Source organism: Etheostoma spectabile, chromosome 23 (genome assembly GCF_008692095.1).
Source record: "Etheostoma spectabile isolate EspeVRDwgs_2016 chromosome 23, UIUC_Espe_1.0, whole genome shotgun sequence".
NCBI classification, from domain to species: Eukaryota; Metazoa; Chordata; class Actinopteri; order Perciformes; family Percidae; genus Etheostoma; species Etheostoma spectabile.
This window is the reverse complement of record NC_045755.1, coordinates 3,105,710-3,121,018: the sequence shown is the minus strand read 5'-3', so window position 1 is coordinate 3,121,018 and position 15,309 is coordinate 3,105,710. Positions and strand designations below refer to the sequence as shown.

At 42.2% G+C, this 15,309-nt stretch overlaps 1 protein-coding gene across 1 annotated transcript in view; it reads right to left on the bottom strand.

Moving 5' to 3' along the window:
• The window catches only part of ptprz1b (protein tyrosine phosphatase receptor type Z1b), a 100,282-nt gene that overhangs the window by 3,900 nt on the left and 81,073 nt on the right, over positions 1 to 15,309 (bottom strand). Inside the window, 20 exon segments of the mRNA XM_032505780.1 lie at positions 56 to 184; positions 284 to 357; positions 490 to 583; positions 699 to 845; positions 991 to 1,126; positions 1,795 to 1,858; positions 1,861 to 1,947; positions 2,219 to 2,354; positions 3,320 to 3,454; positions 3,632 to 3,714; positions 3,813 to 3,909; positions 4,599 to 4,619; positions 6,086 to 6,171; positions 6,301 to 6,392; positions 6,833 to 6,977; positions 11,350 to 11,577; positions 12,595 to 12,793; positions 13,657 to 14,115; positions 14,719 to 14,771; positions 14,887 to 15,013. Of these exon segments, the coding sequence (XP_032361671.1) occupies positions 56 to 184; positions 284 to 357; positions 490 to 583; positions 699 to 845; positions 991 to 1,126; positions 1,795 to 1,858; positions 1,861 to 1,947; positions 2,219 to 2,354; positions 3,320 to 3,454; positions 3,632 to 3,714; positions 3,813 to 3,909; positions 4,599 to 4,619; positions 6,086 to 6,171; positions 6,301 to 6,392; positions 6,833 to 6,977; positions 11,350 to 11,577; positions 12,595 to 12,793; positions 13,657 to 14,115; positions 14,719 to 14,771; positions 14,887 to 15,013 (2,592 nt within the window).

The window sequence follows — 15,309 nt, the reverse complement described above, 5'->3', positions numbered from 1 at the left end:
GTGTGTGTGTGTGTGTGTGTGTGTGTGCATGTGTGCGTGTGAGAGAGAGAGATACCTGAGAGTGTGTGTCTGGCAGACAGACAACAGTGTGTGCGCCGTGTTCCCAGATCATTCTCCAGAAATCTGCCACCGTGCTGCTCAGAGGAGTCTGGCTCACTATGAACTCCTTACTGTGGTGATGTCCCTGTGAAAGCACAAGCAGCATAAAAACCCGCCAGCAATAGTTTTGTTGATATCTTAAAAAACTGCGAAAAACGATACCAACACAATCCCGTTGTCTTACCATGACGTAGGAGGCGTTGATGTACCCAGTGGAGTTGGATTTGGAAGCAGTCAGACACACTCGTGATCTTTCCACTATAGAGAAACACAGAGACAAGAGTCGATATGGTGGCGCATCTCAGTCTACCACTGACTTAAGGGTGCGACCATGTGTCTTTTTTGAACAGGCTGTGGATGAAATGGTAAACCTTTCACAGCTCTGCTTACCAGGCATCAGAGCTCTGGCTCTGTTCCTCTCAGCGTTGCCGTCTCTCAGGGCGGTGCTGTAGTCTGCGTGCTTGGCCTGACGCTGACTGATCAACTGAAACACAACAATTACAATTACAACAGTTAACATGTACGTACACTTGTGTGATAATAATATGACCATAGTGTTGGTTAAATTCCTAAAAAACAAAACACAAAACATGCTATACCTTAAACTGTTTGTCCATGCGCGTCCTGCCTAACGCCCCGGGGGTTAGAAGGTCAGACACATAAGTGTGGAGAAGGTCAGAGGTCACCGAGGTGCCACGGCTCAAGATGGCCTCCACCAGAGTGTCATGGATGAACACGTACTGCTCCTACAGGACAAACAAGAGACAGTATGTTTTCAGTAAGGATTGACTGGACGGACATCTAGAACAGCACAGAGTGTGTGTGTGTGTGTGTGTGTGTGTGTGTGTGTGTGTGTGTCGCGTGTGCGCGCGTGTGTCTGTGTTTGTATACCTCCGTCTGAACCAGGAAGTTCCTCTGCGTTCGGACATGTTTCAGGAAACCAAGAACGTTAACCGTACCCTGATCCTGGATCTGCTGCAGCATGCTGTCTATCACTATGTAGGTTCCGGTCCTTCCTACACCGGCACTGTGACACACATCACATGTAAAATACTTATTCAGTATACGGCAGAGCTCGACCAATAAAGGATACAAATATTTGGTTATATCAAAATCCAATTTGCTGATATATATTTTAAAAAGAAATCCAGAAATGTGTTACAAAACATAAACAGATTTCCCTAACATTAGTTAGTTGTAGTTATTTATGAGTTCTCACTAAAATAATATTATAATAATTTGTTTTATTGTCACCACAGAACAAAGGAACATTAAAACATAAAAATAGTTCTGATAAATAAAATGTATAACAATACAAACTTAAGATATGAAACTTAAAGTCCTTTGAACAAAATATTGAACAAAAAGAATTCAGTGTTGCCAACAAGGAGCGTCCTCTGGTGGACAAACTATGCACTTTTTATTTTTTTAAATTCATTTATCAGATTCCTTCATCTGAAATGATTCTGATGAACGAATATTAAAAAACAAGAAATCAGCCATTATATACTATATGTATACTAATATACCGGAAAAAACCATAAGAAATGGTAACTCCTTTCAATATAAAAGAATCTTTCTCTCTCACTCACACACAACACACGCACAACACACGCACACACGCACAACACCCACACACAACACACACACACACACACACACACCACAACACATACACACACACACAGAGTTTACCTGCAGTGTACCAGTACGGGTCCCATCTCCTGTGCCCGCGCTTGGGAGATCCTCTGATAGGACGGACTGGCAGAGTGTATTCTGGGACGCCCATGTCTGGCCACTGGGTGTAGTGGTAATGGAGACGGTGTGTTCAAACTCTCCTCTGAAAACCTGAGCACCAGGAAGAGTGTTATTACAAAGCACGTGCTTGTAAATTTGACAAAAGCGGCTTGGAACCAATACCAAACTCTCTGTTAGAGAGAGAGAGAGAGAGAGAGAAGAGAGAGAAGAGAGAGAGAGAGAGAGAGAGAGAGAGATAGAAGAGAGAAGAGAGAGAGAGAGAGAGGATAGAGGAGAGGTGGTGTGTGTGTGTGTGTGTGTGTGTGTGTGTGTGTGTGTGTGTGTGTTGTGTGTGTGTTGGTTGTGTGTGTGTGAGTGAGACATACCTTATTTGTGGTATCTCTGACAGTGAACGTCCGCAGTGTGTAGTAAGCGAGGGTCTTGCTGCTTTTCAGGGTCACCTGGTACGGGCCGTATTCTTCCTGGTTCTCCTCCGGCCAGTACTGGTCACATTTTGTCTGTACAAAGGGGACAAAGATAAAATAAAAGCAGATGACCAATGAGATGCTGAGATCTCCTCACCTCCATGGAGCGCTTTATCATCTTTCAGCTCATTGTCTTGGTTTTACGGCCAGAAACTATACTGTTTTGATTGATTCTCACTGCTCTCACCAGCAAAAATTTCAGCAGGCAGCTGAATTCAGTTAAAAAGCTCTGATAAACCCACCGTACACTGCCTGTCCAGCACCAAAAGGCCCAAAGACAAAGCTAGCAACCAGCTGGTGAACATATCGGACAGATAGATAGATATTTCCCTCAGGAGTTGGAGACCAAACACGGCTACAAGAGAGTCAATATTGGATTTACAGTTGTCAGGTGATACAGACAAGATTCCAAATGAATGCTAGTGTTCCTATGTCTGCTGGATGTGTAAAAAAACCTACTGTTTGCTAACATGTTCAACTTTACAGCTTGTTCTGCAGCATTGAAGTGACCAAAGAATCTGTTTATATTTATTTAATACCTATAGAGCAGCTAAATGAAAAGATATTCGAATATCAGCTCAAACTGTTTCCAAACCTGCATAATATACTGTACATTTTAAACATTACTTAAAGCTCCATAGTGTAACTTGTTGAGTTGATTCTAAGCAAAAGAATACATAGGTTTCATCTCATTTGTTTTTCTAAAACAGACACTTCCTGTCAGCTTATTGCCCCCAACAGATCAGAGAGCCGTGACTCAAGACAACACTTTAAGAAACAGTTCAGTATGGTAACATGAAGTTAGAAGGCATCAAAATTAAATTGACATGTTAACATACAAGCAGCACAAGATTAGAAAACTCAAGCTTGATGATCTAAAGGAATATGAATGCTCAAATTGCCAGATGTGTGTGTTTGTATTGATCAGACGTTATGTATCGGCTCTCTTTGGAGAAGCCAGTGTTGTGTGTCTGACTGGTGGCAGAGTGACCTCCTACCCGTCCTTTTTCCTTGAGGTTGGTGATCATGACAATAACTCCAACATTCTGCTGCCAGATCATCCTCCAGAAGTCTTCCCGGCCCGCTCGGAGAGGCCCTTGAGCCGCGATGTACGCCCTCGTTCGCTCATAACCCTGCAGAGTAAAACCGCTGTGTTGTCAAAAAAAACACTGGATGCAAAATGTACATTTCTAAAAATGGTGGAGAAGACCAACCTGGCTGAGAATCGCTTTCTGGTTTTGAATCGACTCAGACTACTTTGTTGTGGCAGTCTGCCTATTAGCATGCAAGGCTGACACGAACATACTTACGTCTACAAAGTTAGCGTTGATGTAGTCTCCACATTTCCCATCTCTGTCCAAACTGTTGGACAGTTTGACTCGACTGTGGTCATCTGTGGAGAGGAAAAGGTGAATCAGTTAATCACCACCGCTGCCTTTTACAATGAGACATAACTACGTTGAATAGTAATCATACTGAACAGGGACGCACAGGCCAGTATGTTAATGTATCTGTTCTTGCTTTTGTTGTCGGGGTGATTGGAGCTGTCTGCAGTGATGCCGATCTCCACTGTGCACGCTTGCACTTCCTGAAAAACAATAGAAATCACAAATGGGACTTAGGTTAGACACCCAGAGGAAGCTAAACATGCTAACAAGCACAATGAGCACTGGAGTCAAACGCGTGAACATGCAATGTGGTTGTTTTTCATCTGGACAAATAGGTTTTTGTTATCTTTTTTTAATTTTTTTATTCTATGGCTGTCTATAGTAGGCATTGCAATACAATAGTCAAGTATCCACAGTGAAAACAAAACAACACAAAAAGAAAGGCCCTTGTGAATGAAGAACTAGAATTAAGAAGATTTGTGTATGGAGGACAACATAAGAATTGTGTGAGACAAATTCCTATGCTAAAGCTTTATAAACAAGAGAAAAGCCATGATTCATGATCTAATTAAGAGACTGATACTACAAAAAAGACAAGCAGCTGCAGAGTTGGTGGGATTTTCATTTTCTATTTCATTATTATACATTATCATGAATGCAGATTAACAAAATAAGTAAAATGCCATCTCAGTTTGAAAATGTGTCAGTAAATTGGCTTCCAATTCAGACTGCAATCCAATGAAGCAGAGAACAGCAGCAGAGAGAAAGCTCTGCCTCAGACAATCCTTAATAACGCAAACTCCTATTTGGACAATCGCCTAGATGTAATGAAAGGAAAAGAAAACCACACCTCTGCAACTGAGGAGGGGTGATACTGTAGGTGCCTTACCTCATAGGATTCTTTGACAATCTAATGGAGGGTGGTGAGGATGCAGAAAGCAGGACGATGGTGGTGGAGGGGGTGAAAGGAGTGTGGGAGGGGGAGAGACAAAATGACAGACAGACAGACAGACAGACAGGGAGTCAGTGCAGGTACAGGAATATGGGGTTCAGATACACACAGAGAGGCGGTGTGCCATGTGGAAATTGCGCTGATGATCCCAACTGAGCTTTCAGCTTTCAACCGTGTTGGCCATGGCTTTTTATTCTACACTGTAAACATATGACTGTAAGGCATAATTTGGATTGTGCTAAATACCTGAAAAGCTTGTGTTTATTTAAAAGTCAATATAGCCTCTGGTTTTCGACTGATTTAAAATGTAGGTTGGTTACAGCAGCTATAGAAAAAGCAGCGACACTGGAACAAAATGGGGGAAAGCACACTCACAATTACACGGGAGAAGTAAACTTCTATGAATCTCTGTGTGTGTGTTACTCAGGAGGTTCATGCTCGGAAACAGGTGACAAACGTCATGCAGATGTACAGTATCTATTCAAACTCATCCTAATCATCTAAAATACATTAAAGTACTCATATCATGCTTTTATTGGCTTTTCCCCTTTCCTTTCATTGTGTTATCTTTTTTTGTGCATGTTATAGGTTTACAAAGTGAGAAAGCCCAAAGTCCCCCCCCCCCCGCCAAAGGGACTTACCATCTCCAACAGAAAACACTTTCCACACACACTGCTCCAAACAGCTGTATAGTAGTCCAGACTTTACTTCTGTGACAAACCACATCACTTTCTAACACAGGTTATAATGCTCCCCTAGCTGCTAGCATGGCACGCCCTCCTTCTCTGCTTCTGACTGGCTAGTAGTCCTTACCTAGCTACTGCAACTCCCAAAGATTGAACAGTACATTTTCGAACATTAAACCATGTAAACCTATTCTTATATAACCTCTAAATACAATTATGAACCTGAAAATGAGCATAATATGAGCACTTTAATATAAGTCAATACTCCACATGATACATTTCTAAAACACTATGTCAAATTCAGTAGAAGCCTGAAAGCTTGTGACAGGAAGATTTTTTTTATCTAAAACCTGCATATCAAATTTGAAGCTGTGTGTTCAGTTTGATGTGTTTGCATATTTAAATTTGGAGTCTGGGACCAAGTACCACTGCCATGGTTAGTTCCAAACCCTTGCAGAATACTGCTGTCAATACACATTATCACCGTGCAGAATGATATCCCTATAGAACATGATGTTAATAGGGATATGGAGGAGCATTACGGAGCTGTGACAGATGAGGCACTGCCTACCTACGCACATGAACTAGAACTAAGAAATCCCTTTATTTTATGCTGGTTAAACCTTTGTCTCCCAACTGTCTATCCATCAGCTATTTTTTTCCAAACTATCTTGAGGCTGTTTGTAAGACATTTTTGTTGAACTCTAATCCCATAGGGGAAGGGAACATTCCACACACCTCAAACTCCTTGGAGAAAGTATTGGTGGTGTGCAGCTCCATGACATGCTTCACAAACTGTTTCACCGACAGCGGCTCGTGACCGTCTGCAACAAAAGAGTGAACCAAAGTGTGCTTAGCGTTGCGGCTCAGCGGTGTTTGATAATCACAATGATAACGTCGTAATAAAATCCTAAAAGAGTGTGCGTGTGTGTGTGTGTGTGTGTGTGTGTTACCAGTGGCCAGCAGCAGGGGTGTAGATGGAGCTGATATAACTTTAGGTGACGCACTGTCATCTGGGTAGAAATTAGCCACCTGGAAACAGTTTCTGTGATACAAACAGATCAGAATCAAAGTCAAGTACACGGGAAATGTAAAGCTAGCGCCAGCCCCTGTCCGTGGGGCAAAGGAGTCAACGACAGCGATGTGGAGCTCAGTCGCTGTGAACCTTTAAAGCCTTTTGGAGTGAACATTTTGTTAAGAGTTGTGGCTTGGATACGGGGGTGCTGGATTCTTAAGTGGGATGTTTTTTTGTCTTTTCTTGCATTTCTCTTTCGGTGACTCTATTTCACTGTGTGTGCATTGCTGTCTCATATTGAGAATGGCTTTGTTTCTTGTTTGTTACATAGCATGGAAACAAATGTCAATAAAAGACCACAAAAAAAGTACACGGTGAAATTGATATAGGCAGATTTCAACCTTTCGTCCTTGTGTGTGCGCGCGTGTGTGTGCGTGTGTATGTGTGTGTGTGTGTGTGTGGGTGTGTACCTCCAGTAGACCAGTATGCCCACCAGCACCAGCAGACAGAGGATGGTGAGAGTAGAGACGACAGCCAGAGGAACAACTGTCCTCTTCTCCCTCTCCAGACCTGCGACCAGCCCGACCCAAGATTCGTGGCTGCTGTTGCTTCCCTCTGAGGGAGAAGAGGGGCAGAAGAAGAAGGGCCGGGTGGGTGAGAGACCGAAACAGAGAGAGTGGGAGTGTTACCAAGCACAGGTGATAGAAGGAAACAAGACACAAAGATCATGTCAGTATGACAATTTTAGTTTCAAGTTAGTTTATATACCAAGGATTCCATGACCAAGTGCGCACCTGACACTATGATGTATTTATGAAGAGTATATATACAGCAAATATCATATATCGTAGCACTAAAACTGTTGTTAAAAGGTGCTTTTAAGGAAAAAGGTATTTGTTGAAAACAATAGCAGTCCATAACAACATATTTCACTCTAGCTTTGATCACAGCAGTGATTCAAACTGCTCTTCAAACTTTACAAAGAGAAATGATGTGTCACACCTAAATCTTTAATAGTTTGTTTTTTACCACTTAAGGGCAGCAAAACTAGGTGTAAACACATTTTTTACATTGTAAACACTTACATATAATCACCTTATAAAAATTATATATAGTTGTATAACATTTGCATTTGTTGGTCTGCTGTGTTAAGTCCATTATTCACTTTCCTTATAGCTTTAATTTTGTATCTGCCAACTTCTGGGGGAAATCTGGCTTTTCAGCAGCTCCAATAGTAGTAGGGTGCAAGTAGCATACAATCAGATGTTTTTTGGCTGAAAACAGCTGCCTGCTGCGGCTGTAAGACAAGGTTGATTGTTGCGGAACGGACCATCAAATCCCTGAGCTGAGAGATGTTTGAATTCCCCGTAGAGCTGAGAGGAACGCCAGAGTTGGGTAGTAATTCTGTGCGTGCTCATCACTAAGACCCAAGCTTTTTACATTACATACAGCCATTTCATCCTCCGTTTATATCCAAATATTGAAAATTGCAGCTTTAAGTGTTATGTTTCCACAAGCAATAACAGAGTTGTGTCGTTTAATGTCTATTAGGTGATTATGGCGCAACCAAACTCAAACGTTGTAGTTTAGCACTTATGTGAAAGGATAGAAGTATATGAGAGGGGAAAAAAACTAAACTGCCCAGGCTTATTCTGTTGCAGAGAGGCAGAACTGGGGAAAATCTGGGCATTGAGTAACATTTACCTTTTATTTCCTCCTCTGTGGCCTTGTTGCCCTCTGTCAGTCTGGGCAGGGGGACAGGACGCCCCAACAGGGGTCTTCTTGCAGCACCAAACAACAACCCATCCATGCTTGACAGCTGCTGCAAACTCTCTCCAATGACAGCTGCATCACTGCCCTCTTTACCACCTCCTTTGATGTGTTCCTCATTGCCCAGACCTCCATTTCTTTTACCTTCACCGTCCACCTCTTTGTTGTTAGCCCCAACAATGTGACTGTCAGGACTTAAGCTTCCACCCTCCTCATCACTTCCATCACCATCGCTGCTTTCCTCGCTGCTGTCAAACAGTGGGAACTCCGCTGTAAGATTGTCTTGAGTAACAGACAGCTGAAGACCATCTCTTCCTCCAGATACACCTTCTTCATTGACGTCTTCCCTTCCATCCCCCTTTTCATCACTTTCCTGGTCACCTACAGCCGTGACGACTTCTTTATCATTGCTGACATTCTTTAGTTTTCCCTCTGCATCCGCTCCTCCAGAACCACTGATGTCCTCAGGCCAGGGAAAAACTTGAAAATTGGACTCAATTTCATTCCCACTGCCGGTCTCAGTGTGTATTGCCATTCCTACTCCAGTCTCAACTTCAGTTTCTTCCGCTTTCTCTTCCAACATGCCCCTGTCGGCAGTACTATTAAGCTGTCTGGCACGCTCATCTGTTTCACCATCCACTTTCCCAGCGTTGTGTACTCCTTCCCCTTCTATCTTTTCTTCTTCCTTACCACTCTCACTTTCATTCTCTTCTGTTTCCTTCTCTGCCTCTGTTAAACACTCTTTCTTGGTACTTAAAAGAGTGAACCGATCTGCCCCATCTGTATCACCTGTATCTGTTTCACTATCCATCTTAATTCCTGTTGATCTACTTTTTTCCCCAGTATCATCCACCTTGTCGCAGTTAGTTAAATTGGGAACAGTGGAAAGGTCAGTCATGACTGTAGTGACTCTATCAGATTCCTGATTGAGCCTGTTGCTGTAAAAGCCAGAGCCGGATCCACTTCCCTCTGCTGACCAGCCTGTGTTGGATTGCTCTGAATTATTAGGAAAGGAAAAAGTTGAACCTTTAGAATCAAAGAAAGATGTGTCTGAGGAGGAGTTGAGGTCTTCTTTATGTCCATTTGTCCGGGCTTCATCTTCATAGTTAGCATGTGGCAAGATGTTCACATCATTTTCAATCCTACCGTCAGTTTGATTCTGAAAAGTATTTGGGGTATTTCCTTCAATTGTGTTCATTTTGGATAATTTGATAGTACTCAGGCCATAATCAGGCAGCAAAGAAAATGAGTGCTCAGTGATGAAGGGATCCTGAGAACGCAAAGCGCTGGTGATCTCAGGGTGCTCTAAATCTATTTGTAGACGGACAATAGAGTGCTCTTCAGAGGAGTAGTTGTCGTTATGAGGAAAGATAATACCACGGCTGTTATCTTCAGGGAGGGTGGGAGAAGGGCGAACTCCACTGATGTATTCAATAAAAGGGTTGAGTGATCGAGGCGCGAATGAAGCTCCTTCAGCAGATCCCCCTTCTGGGTTGAAGTCTCCAGGATTTGCAGGATTGACAATCACTCCCCTAGAAGTGTTTGGGGAGTTTGTTAAGCCAGAGGACTGGTCAGTGGTTGACTCCTCAACCTTGAACTCGGGTGTATTTGCTGCAAGAAAAGCCAAAGTAAAAGTCTGCAGGGAAAAAAAACTTTTCCAGGACACCAGTAATGAGAGGTGTCCTTTTATAAATGTGTTTGTCATGCCAGGAAAGATGGAAGAAAAGGTATTCAGACAGAAGCACAGTGTCTTGGCTCAGCAAGGGCCATCATCATCATGCCCACAGTGTACACAAAATGCAAGAAGAGAGACATGGAAGGTAGGTCCTGATTGAAGAAATGCCATAAATCAAGTTGTTGAAGACAAAAAAGGATGAGGCACCCTGATGATGATGTGAACCCTGCATTTTATGAAAAGAACAGAAGAGAAAACAGCCACCAGAGTGCGCCATTGAACCACAGGAAAGAAAGCAGACCCAGAAGGAGGAGTCCCCAAAAGTAGATGCTAATCACTGAGTCTGCCTAGACTCATAATATGACCTCACGTGGAGTCTTAATATGCCTCAAGCATATTTCATTTCTAAACCAGTTCAGAGAGTAGCTAATTACCATTCTAATCATCATCAACGGCATCTTATTCTTTACGACCACCATCACCACCACCAGCATTCTCCACATCATGCCACCCCACAACGTGCCACTAGGATTACAGAGCACGGCAGTGATTAGCCTAGCAGCAGCAGGCTATCAGAGGGGAAATGCAATCAGTCGCCGCAATTAAGTCCAGCTTGCTACTCAACACGGAAAATATACATATTACATCATATTCTTTATAATATATACTGTGTGTGTATATATTATAACTTTGTGTTATATATAATAATAGTTATATGATATATATATATATAGATTAGTATATTATATATATATTAATATTATAAAATATATATATTTATATATTTCTGCAGTTGTGTAAAATCCCTCATATTATAAATGCATAGCTTCTTCTAATAGGAAGTAAAGTATATTTTACAGTTTTTAATTAAAGGTTCCATGACATGGTGCTCTTTGGATGCTTTTATATAGACCTTAGTGGTCCCCTAATACCATATCTGAAGTCCCAAAGTCCCAAAATGGGAGGTGTGGCCTTGACCAAATTCTCTGGGCGGGCAAAGCAGAAAAATGGGAGGGAAGATTCCAGATCGGTCCATCTGAGCTTTCATTTTCTCAAAGGCAGGGCAGGATACCCAGGGCTTGGTTTACACCTATCACCATTTCTAGCCACTGGGGGACCATAGGCAGGCTGGGGGACCTCATATTAATGTTAAAAACCTCATAAAGTGAAATTTTCATGCCATGGGACCTTTAAGGATGTCCCAATCAGATTGGAAAGTATAATTTTGGAGCCCATTTGGGCATTTTTTAACTGACCAGGGTTTGTCAGATCACTTTACGCCAATCATTTACGTGTATGTAATGCATTGATGTGTTAAGCTGACAACATCTTTTAGTTACTTTCTTTACTTTTTTGTAAACAACAACAACAGCAAAAACCCAGCGTGTAGCTTTATTATCTAGGCAAATACAAGTATCTGATCAGGACCCTGTATTGGCGGATATTCCATATTTAAAAAATCAGGTGCCAAAAAAAGTGGATTGGGACATCCCTAAATAATATTTAGTTCAAGAAAGGGCGTTCTTAAGTGTTTGATATTACCGTTGAACATGGGCTGGGTCGTATGCATCAGTGCCCTGAGGAGAGAGGAGGTGGTGAATGATTTGTAGACGGACTCAGCCAGCGTGTTGCTGGGGGTGGCCGCCCTCGCCGTGATCCAGAGGGGGGGCGGGCTGGAAGAATCGGAGGTGGTTTTTTCTGGTAGAGGTTTGCTCACAGGTGCGTCGCTGTCTTCAGAGGACAGCAGGGAGACTTTGTCCACTTTATTACCTGGGGGATAGAAAGTACATAATGATGATGGGGCGTGAAACGTGTTAAAGCCACAACACGACACTACGGGGGCAATGTTAGGCCATGCCGCATGGCAGGATGTGGAAGGATTTTCATGATGACCTAACGGGACCTAGTCTCTATTTCGACAACGTTCCACTTCCGGAATTGCTCTGGTGCTGCCGGAAATTACGCCAGATGCTCCTCAGATCTCTGCAGGGTAAATCCTGACAGCTAGCTAGACTTTCTGTCCAATCTGACTTTTCTGTTGCACGACTAAAAGAACTTTTGAACGTACACATGTTCCAGCAGAACAAGTTCCTTCCACAGACTACTTTGCAAAGGCACCGCTGGTCCATCCCATTTCTTTAAACCATGACGATTGTGATTGGTTTAAAGAAATGCCAGTATCACTTCCACTGTGGAGGAAGGTCTGGCAATGCGAGACTAAATTTGCAATGCGAGAACAATATGTAACTACACAGAATTAAGTTTTTATCATTGTCTCATGCATCCATATATGCCTAGAAAAAAGTCCTAAAGAAAGAAAAACAATTTGTAATTTTATAATTTTAGGATCTTCACGTATACAAGAAAATTTAAGAATTGCTGACAAATCTATGACTGAATAAAACTAAAGAAATCAAAGTATACAGTAAAATAGACTCACTTACTTCTGTTTTGGGCTTGTGAGACAAAGTTAGCAAACGTATGACAGATGCCATTTGTTATAATGATTACAACTTGAGCAGCAGCAACTGTTCAAATTCCCTATCACTATCAAATTAATCTACCAATTAAAAATTATTAAAAGTCAACACACAATCAGTGGCCAGTGTTTATCTGAGCAAAATCACTGGCAAGCGTCCAGTGGAAGTCTAATCTTCTGCTGGTTCCTATTCTAGTATTTATGAGCTTAAATTCCTTCCTGGCACTGCTCAAAGTATCAACCAGAGAGTTTTTTGGTGAACGAGAGAGCCAAAAAAAAAGCATGAATCTCGTCCAATCAATTCTGACCTGGCAACACAGCAGCAGCAGAAGAAGAAGAAGACACTGTTGCAGCTGAGGTGTTGCTTTCTAGTGGAGAGCTGTTGACTGTGTCTTCATAGAAGATATCTGTGACTTGGACGTCCTCCACAGGAGGGGTGTAGACGTCCGTTTGGGGAGAAGGGAGGCCACTTTCTCCAGCTTGGTCTTGTGTACTGGGATCCCTTGACTGCAAGTTGAAGAGGCAGTACACAAAAAGAGTTTTTGGGGGTGGTTACTTTCAATAGATGAGAAAACTTCAAGAACATGAGACAAAATCTTTGGTTAAACCAGAGACGGTTTAGAACCGAGATGCGCCGACTCAGAGTAATTTCCTGTATCTGTGTCACGTGGGTTTCACCGTGGCCATGCCTCTTTAGAAGACTAGCGGCAGGTCCTGAGTGTATTGATTCCAATGGGAGAAGTGAACGTGAACACTGATTATGAGCAATCCTTTCGCCCCATATCACCAAAGTAAACATTGGACCTATTTTTCACAAGCCACGTATCTCCAGAACATTGGGACAATAAAATGGCATTTTTCAGACACACGTCAGGAACAAAAATTCACTTTGTTCCCGACCTGTTTCTGTTTCGGGACCAAACTCTCACGAGATGTGGCAACACAGATACCTTAGGGATGGACCATATGAGGAAAATAAGCAATAACGTTGTTGAATATCACGACAACAATATTGCTTGCGATAAAATAAACACATATTAAAGTGTACTCAGTCCTGCTGCTTTCAGTATTCTGCTAAAATACAACAGTTTGTTTGTTGAATTTAAAACAGATAAAAGTAAATAATTCCCAACTTTATCGAACAAACTGAACATTGAATTGAATGTAAAATGTAAAATCACCACCAGTGCAGTTTTATACTGGATCTTTCTTTCAACTAACCCAAAAAAGTGTCTTTCACAATGTGCTTATTGCGCCAAGTTATATTCTGTTGGCGATATAATGTGCAGCCCTATTTTACATTTGAGCAAGTTTAAGGATGAAGGAAATAAAAACATGGAGAAAAAAAGGCAATGTGTTTAGTGAAGTACCTGATGTGGCAACACTGACAATGAGGCCTCTTCTGTGATTTGTCGGCGAACCGCCGGCAGCGTGTTTGTCCGAGCTACTGGAAACAAGAACCCCGGCTGCTCGGTTACCTCAGTGACCCATATTGCACCATTGCTGTCAAAACCGGCGTTATTGAGCGGCCCGTGCGTTGGATCACTATCCTCGTAAATCCAGTTCTGATCCATATCATCGGGACTAGACCCGTTCTGGTCTGGCTTCTTTTTCCCATTCTGGTTGGATTGAGGTTTCTGTAGAACGGCGGACTCATAGGGAGTCTTTGGGGAGCTGACCTGGAACGGGAGGTTCTGGTGGTGGGAAGGCTGGTTCTGGTAAACTCTGGTCTGCTCCACTGGGATCTCCTCAACAGGGCTGTGGTCCTCTGGAGACAAATCCCCCTGATTCTGGTTCTCTGGCTTCTCCGATTTGGCTTTAGATGAGACCTAACGCAAGGGGGAAAAAGAACTACTGTGTGGAGCTGTGTCACAAGATGTGTGGTCATATACTGGGTGTGGTAATGAGGGACAGGCCTTGTTGAAGGAGTAAAAAATAAATGTCAGGATTTTTAGGTTAACATTGCTACTATCTATTATTAGTAGTAGTATTAATAATTAATAATTAATTAATAGTATTATCTTACTATTAAATGAGTGAATATAAACATCCTACCAAAGACACAGTGGTGGAGCAGCTGTCTTGGTTAACTTTTCAACATATAAATTAACTGATAATAAGGAATCAAGTAATCTCCATTAATGCACTGTGGACGAGCACAGGCTGTACTGGTTCTCTCAGTGAGAAAAACTCTTTTCTTGTTTTGTTTTTAATCTCTCCTAAACACGCTGGAAACTCCTGTATAACCTTTTGTACTGCTCTCCAAACACTCGATGACAAGCCTCTACTGACATAATTACAATAATTTGCATAATAATTAGGTTCGCTGATATGACCAAATGCAGGGCAAACTTCAGCACTGTAATTCAGCAAAATGCAGGCCAACATGCAGAGAGGTGTCAGGTGAAACCAGAGAGACAGACTGCCCCTACCTCCCTGAGGCCTTCCAAATCCTTTGTGACGGCGTCAGGATCAGAATCACTTTCTAGAGAGAGAAAGAGGAAAGAAATAAAGACTTACTTATAATTGTACTCAATTTAAACAGTGTTGTTGGAGCTTTGTGTGTGTGTGTGCGTGTGTGTGTGTGTGTGTGTGTGTACCAGGGTCATCTAACGGCATATCCACTATAATCTGGTCACTCCATCGTCCTCTGAGTCCATTGGTGCAAATAGCAACCACCTGAACCACATAGCTGCTGTTGGCCAGCAGGTTAGGGATGATGGCACCCTGTAAAGTCACAAAGGGAAGTTTTCAACTGCATGTTTACACTATTACTTATACTAAAGAGGATATTGTTGCAATAAAGATCCTGGAATTGATGTTCAAGTTTGGTCTGTTTTATTTCTACTTCTCTGCTTGTTTTCTAATTAGTTTTCATGAACTCTCAATCGCAGCAGGTGGTGTTAAGGCATTACAACGGCCTCCTGTGCAGTCAGTTTATCATAGGTGGTAGTTTCTTGGTTATTGAGCAATTTGCAAGATACAAATATGTGGATGTCTTATATTTTAAATAAATCATAATT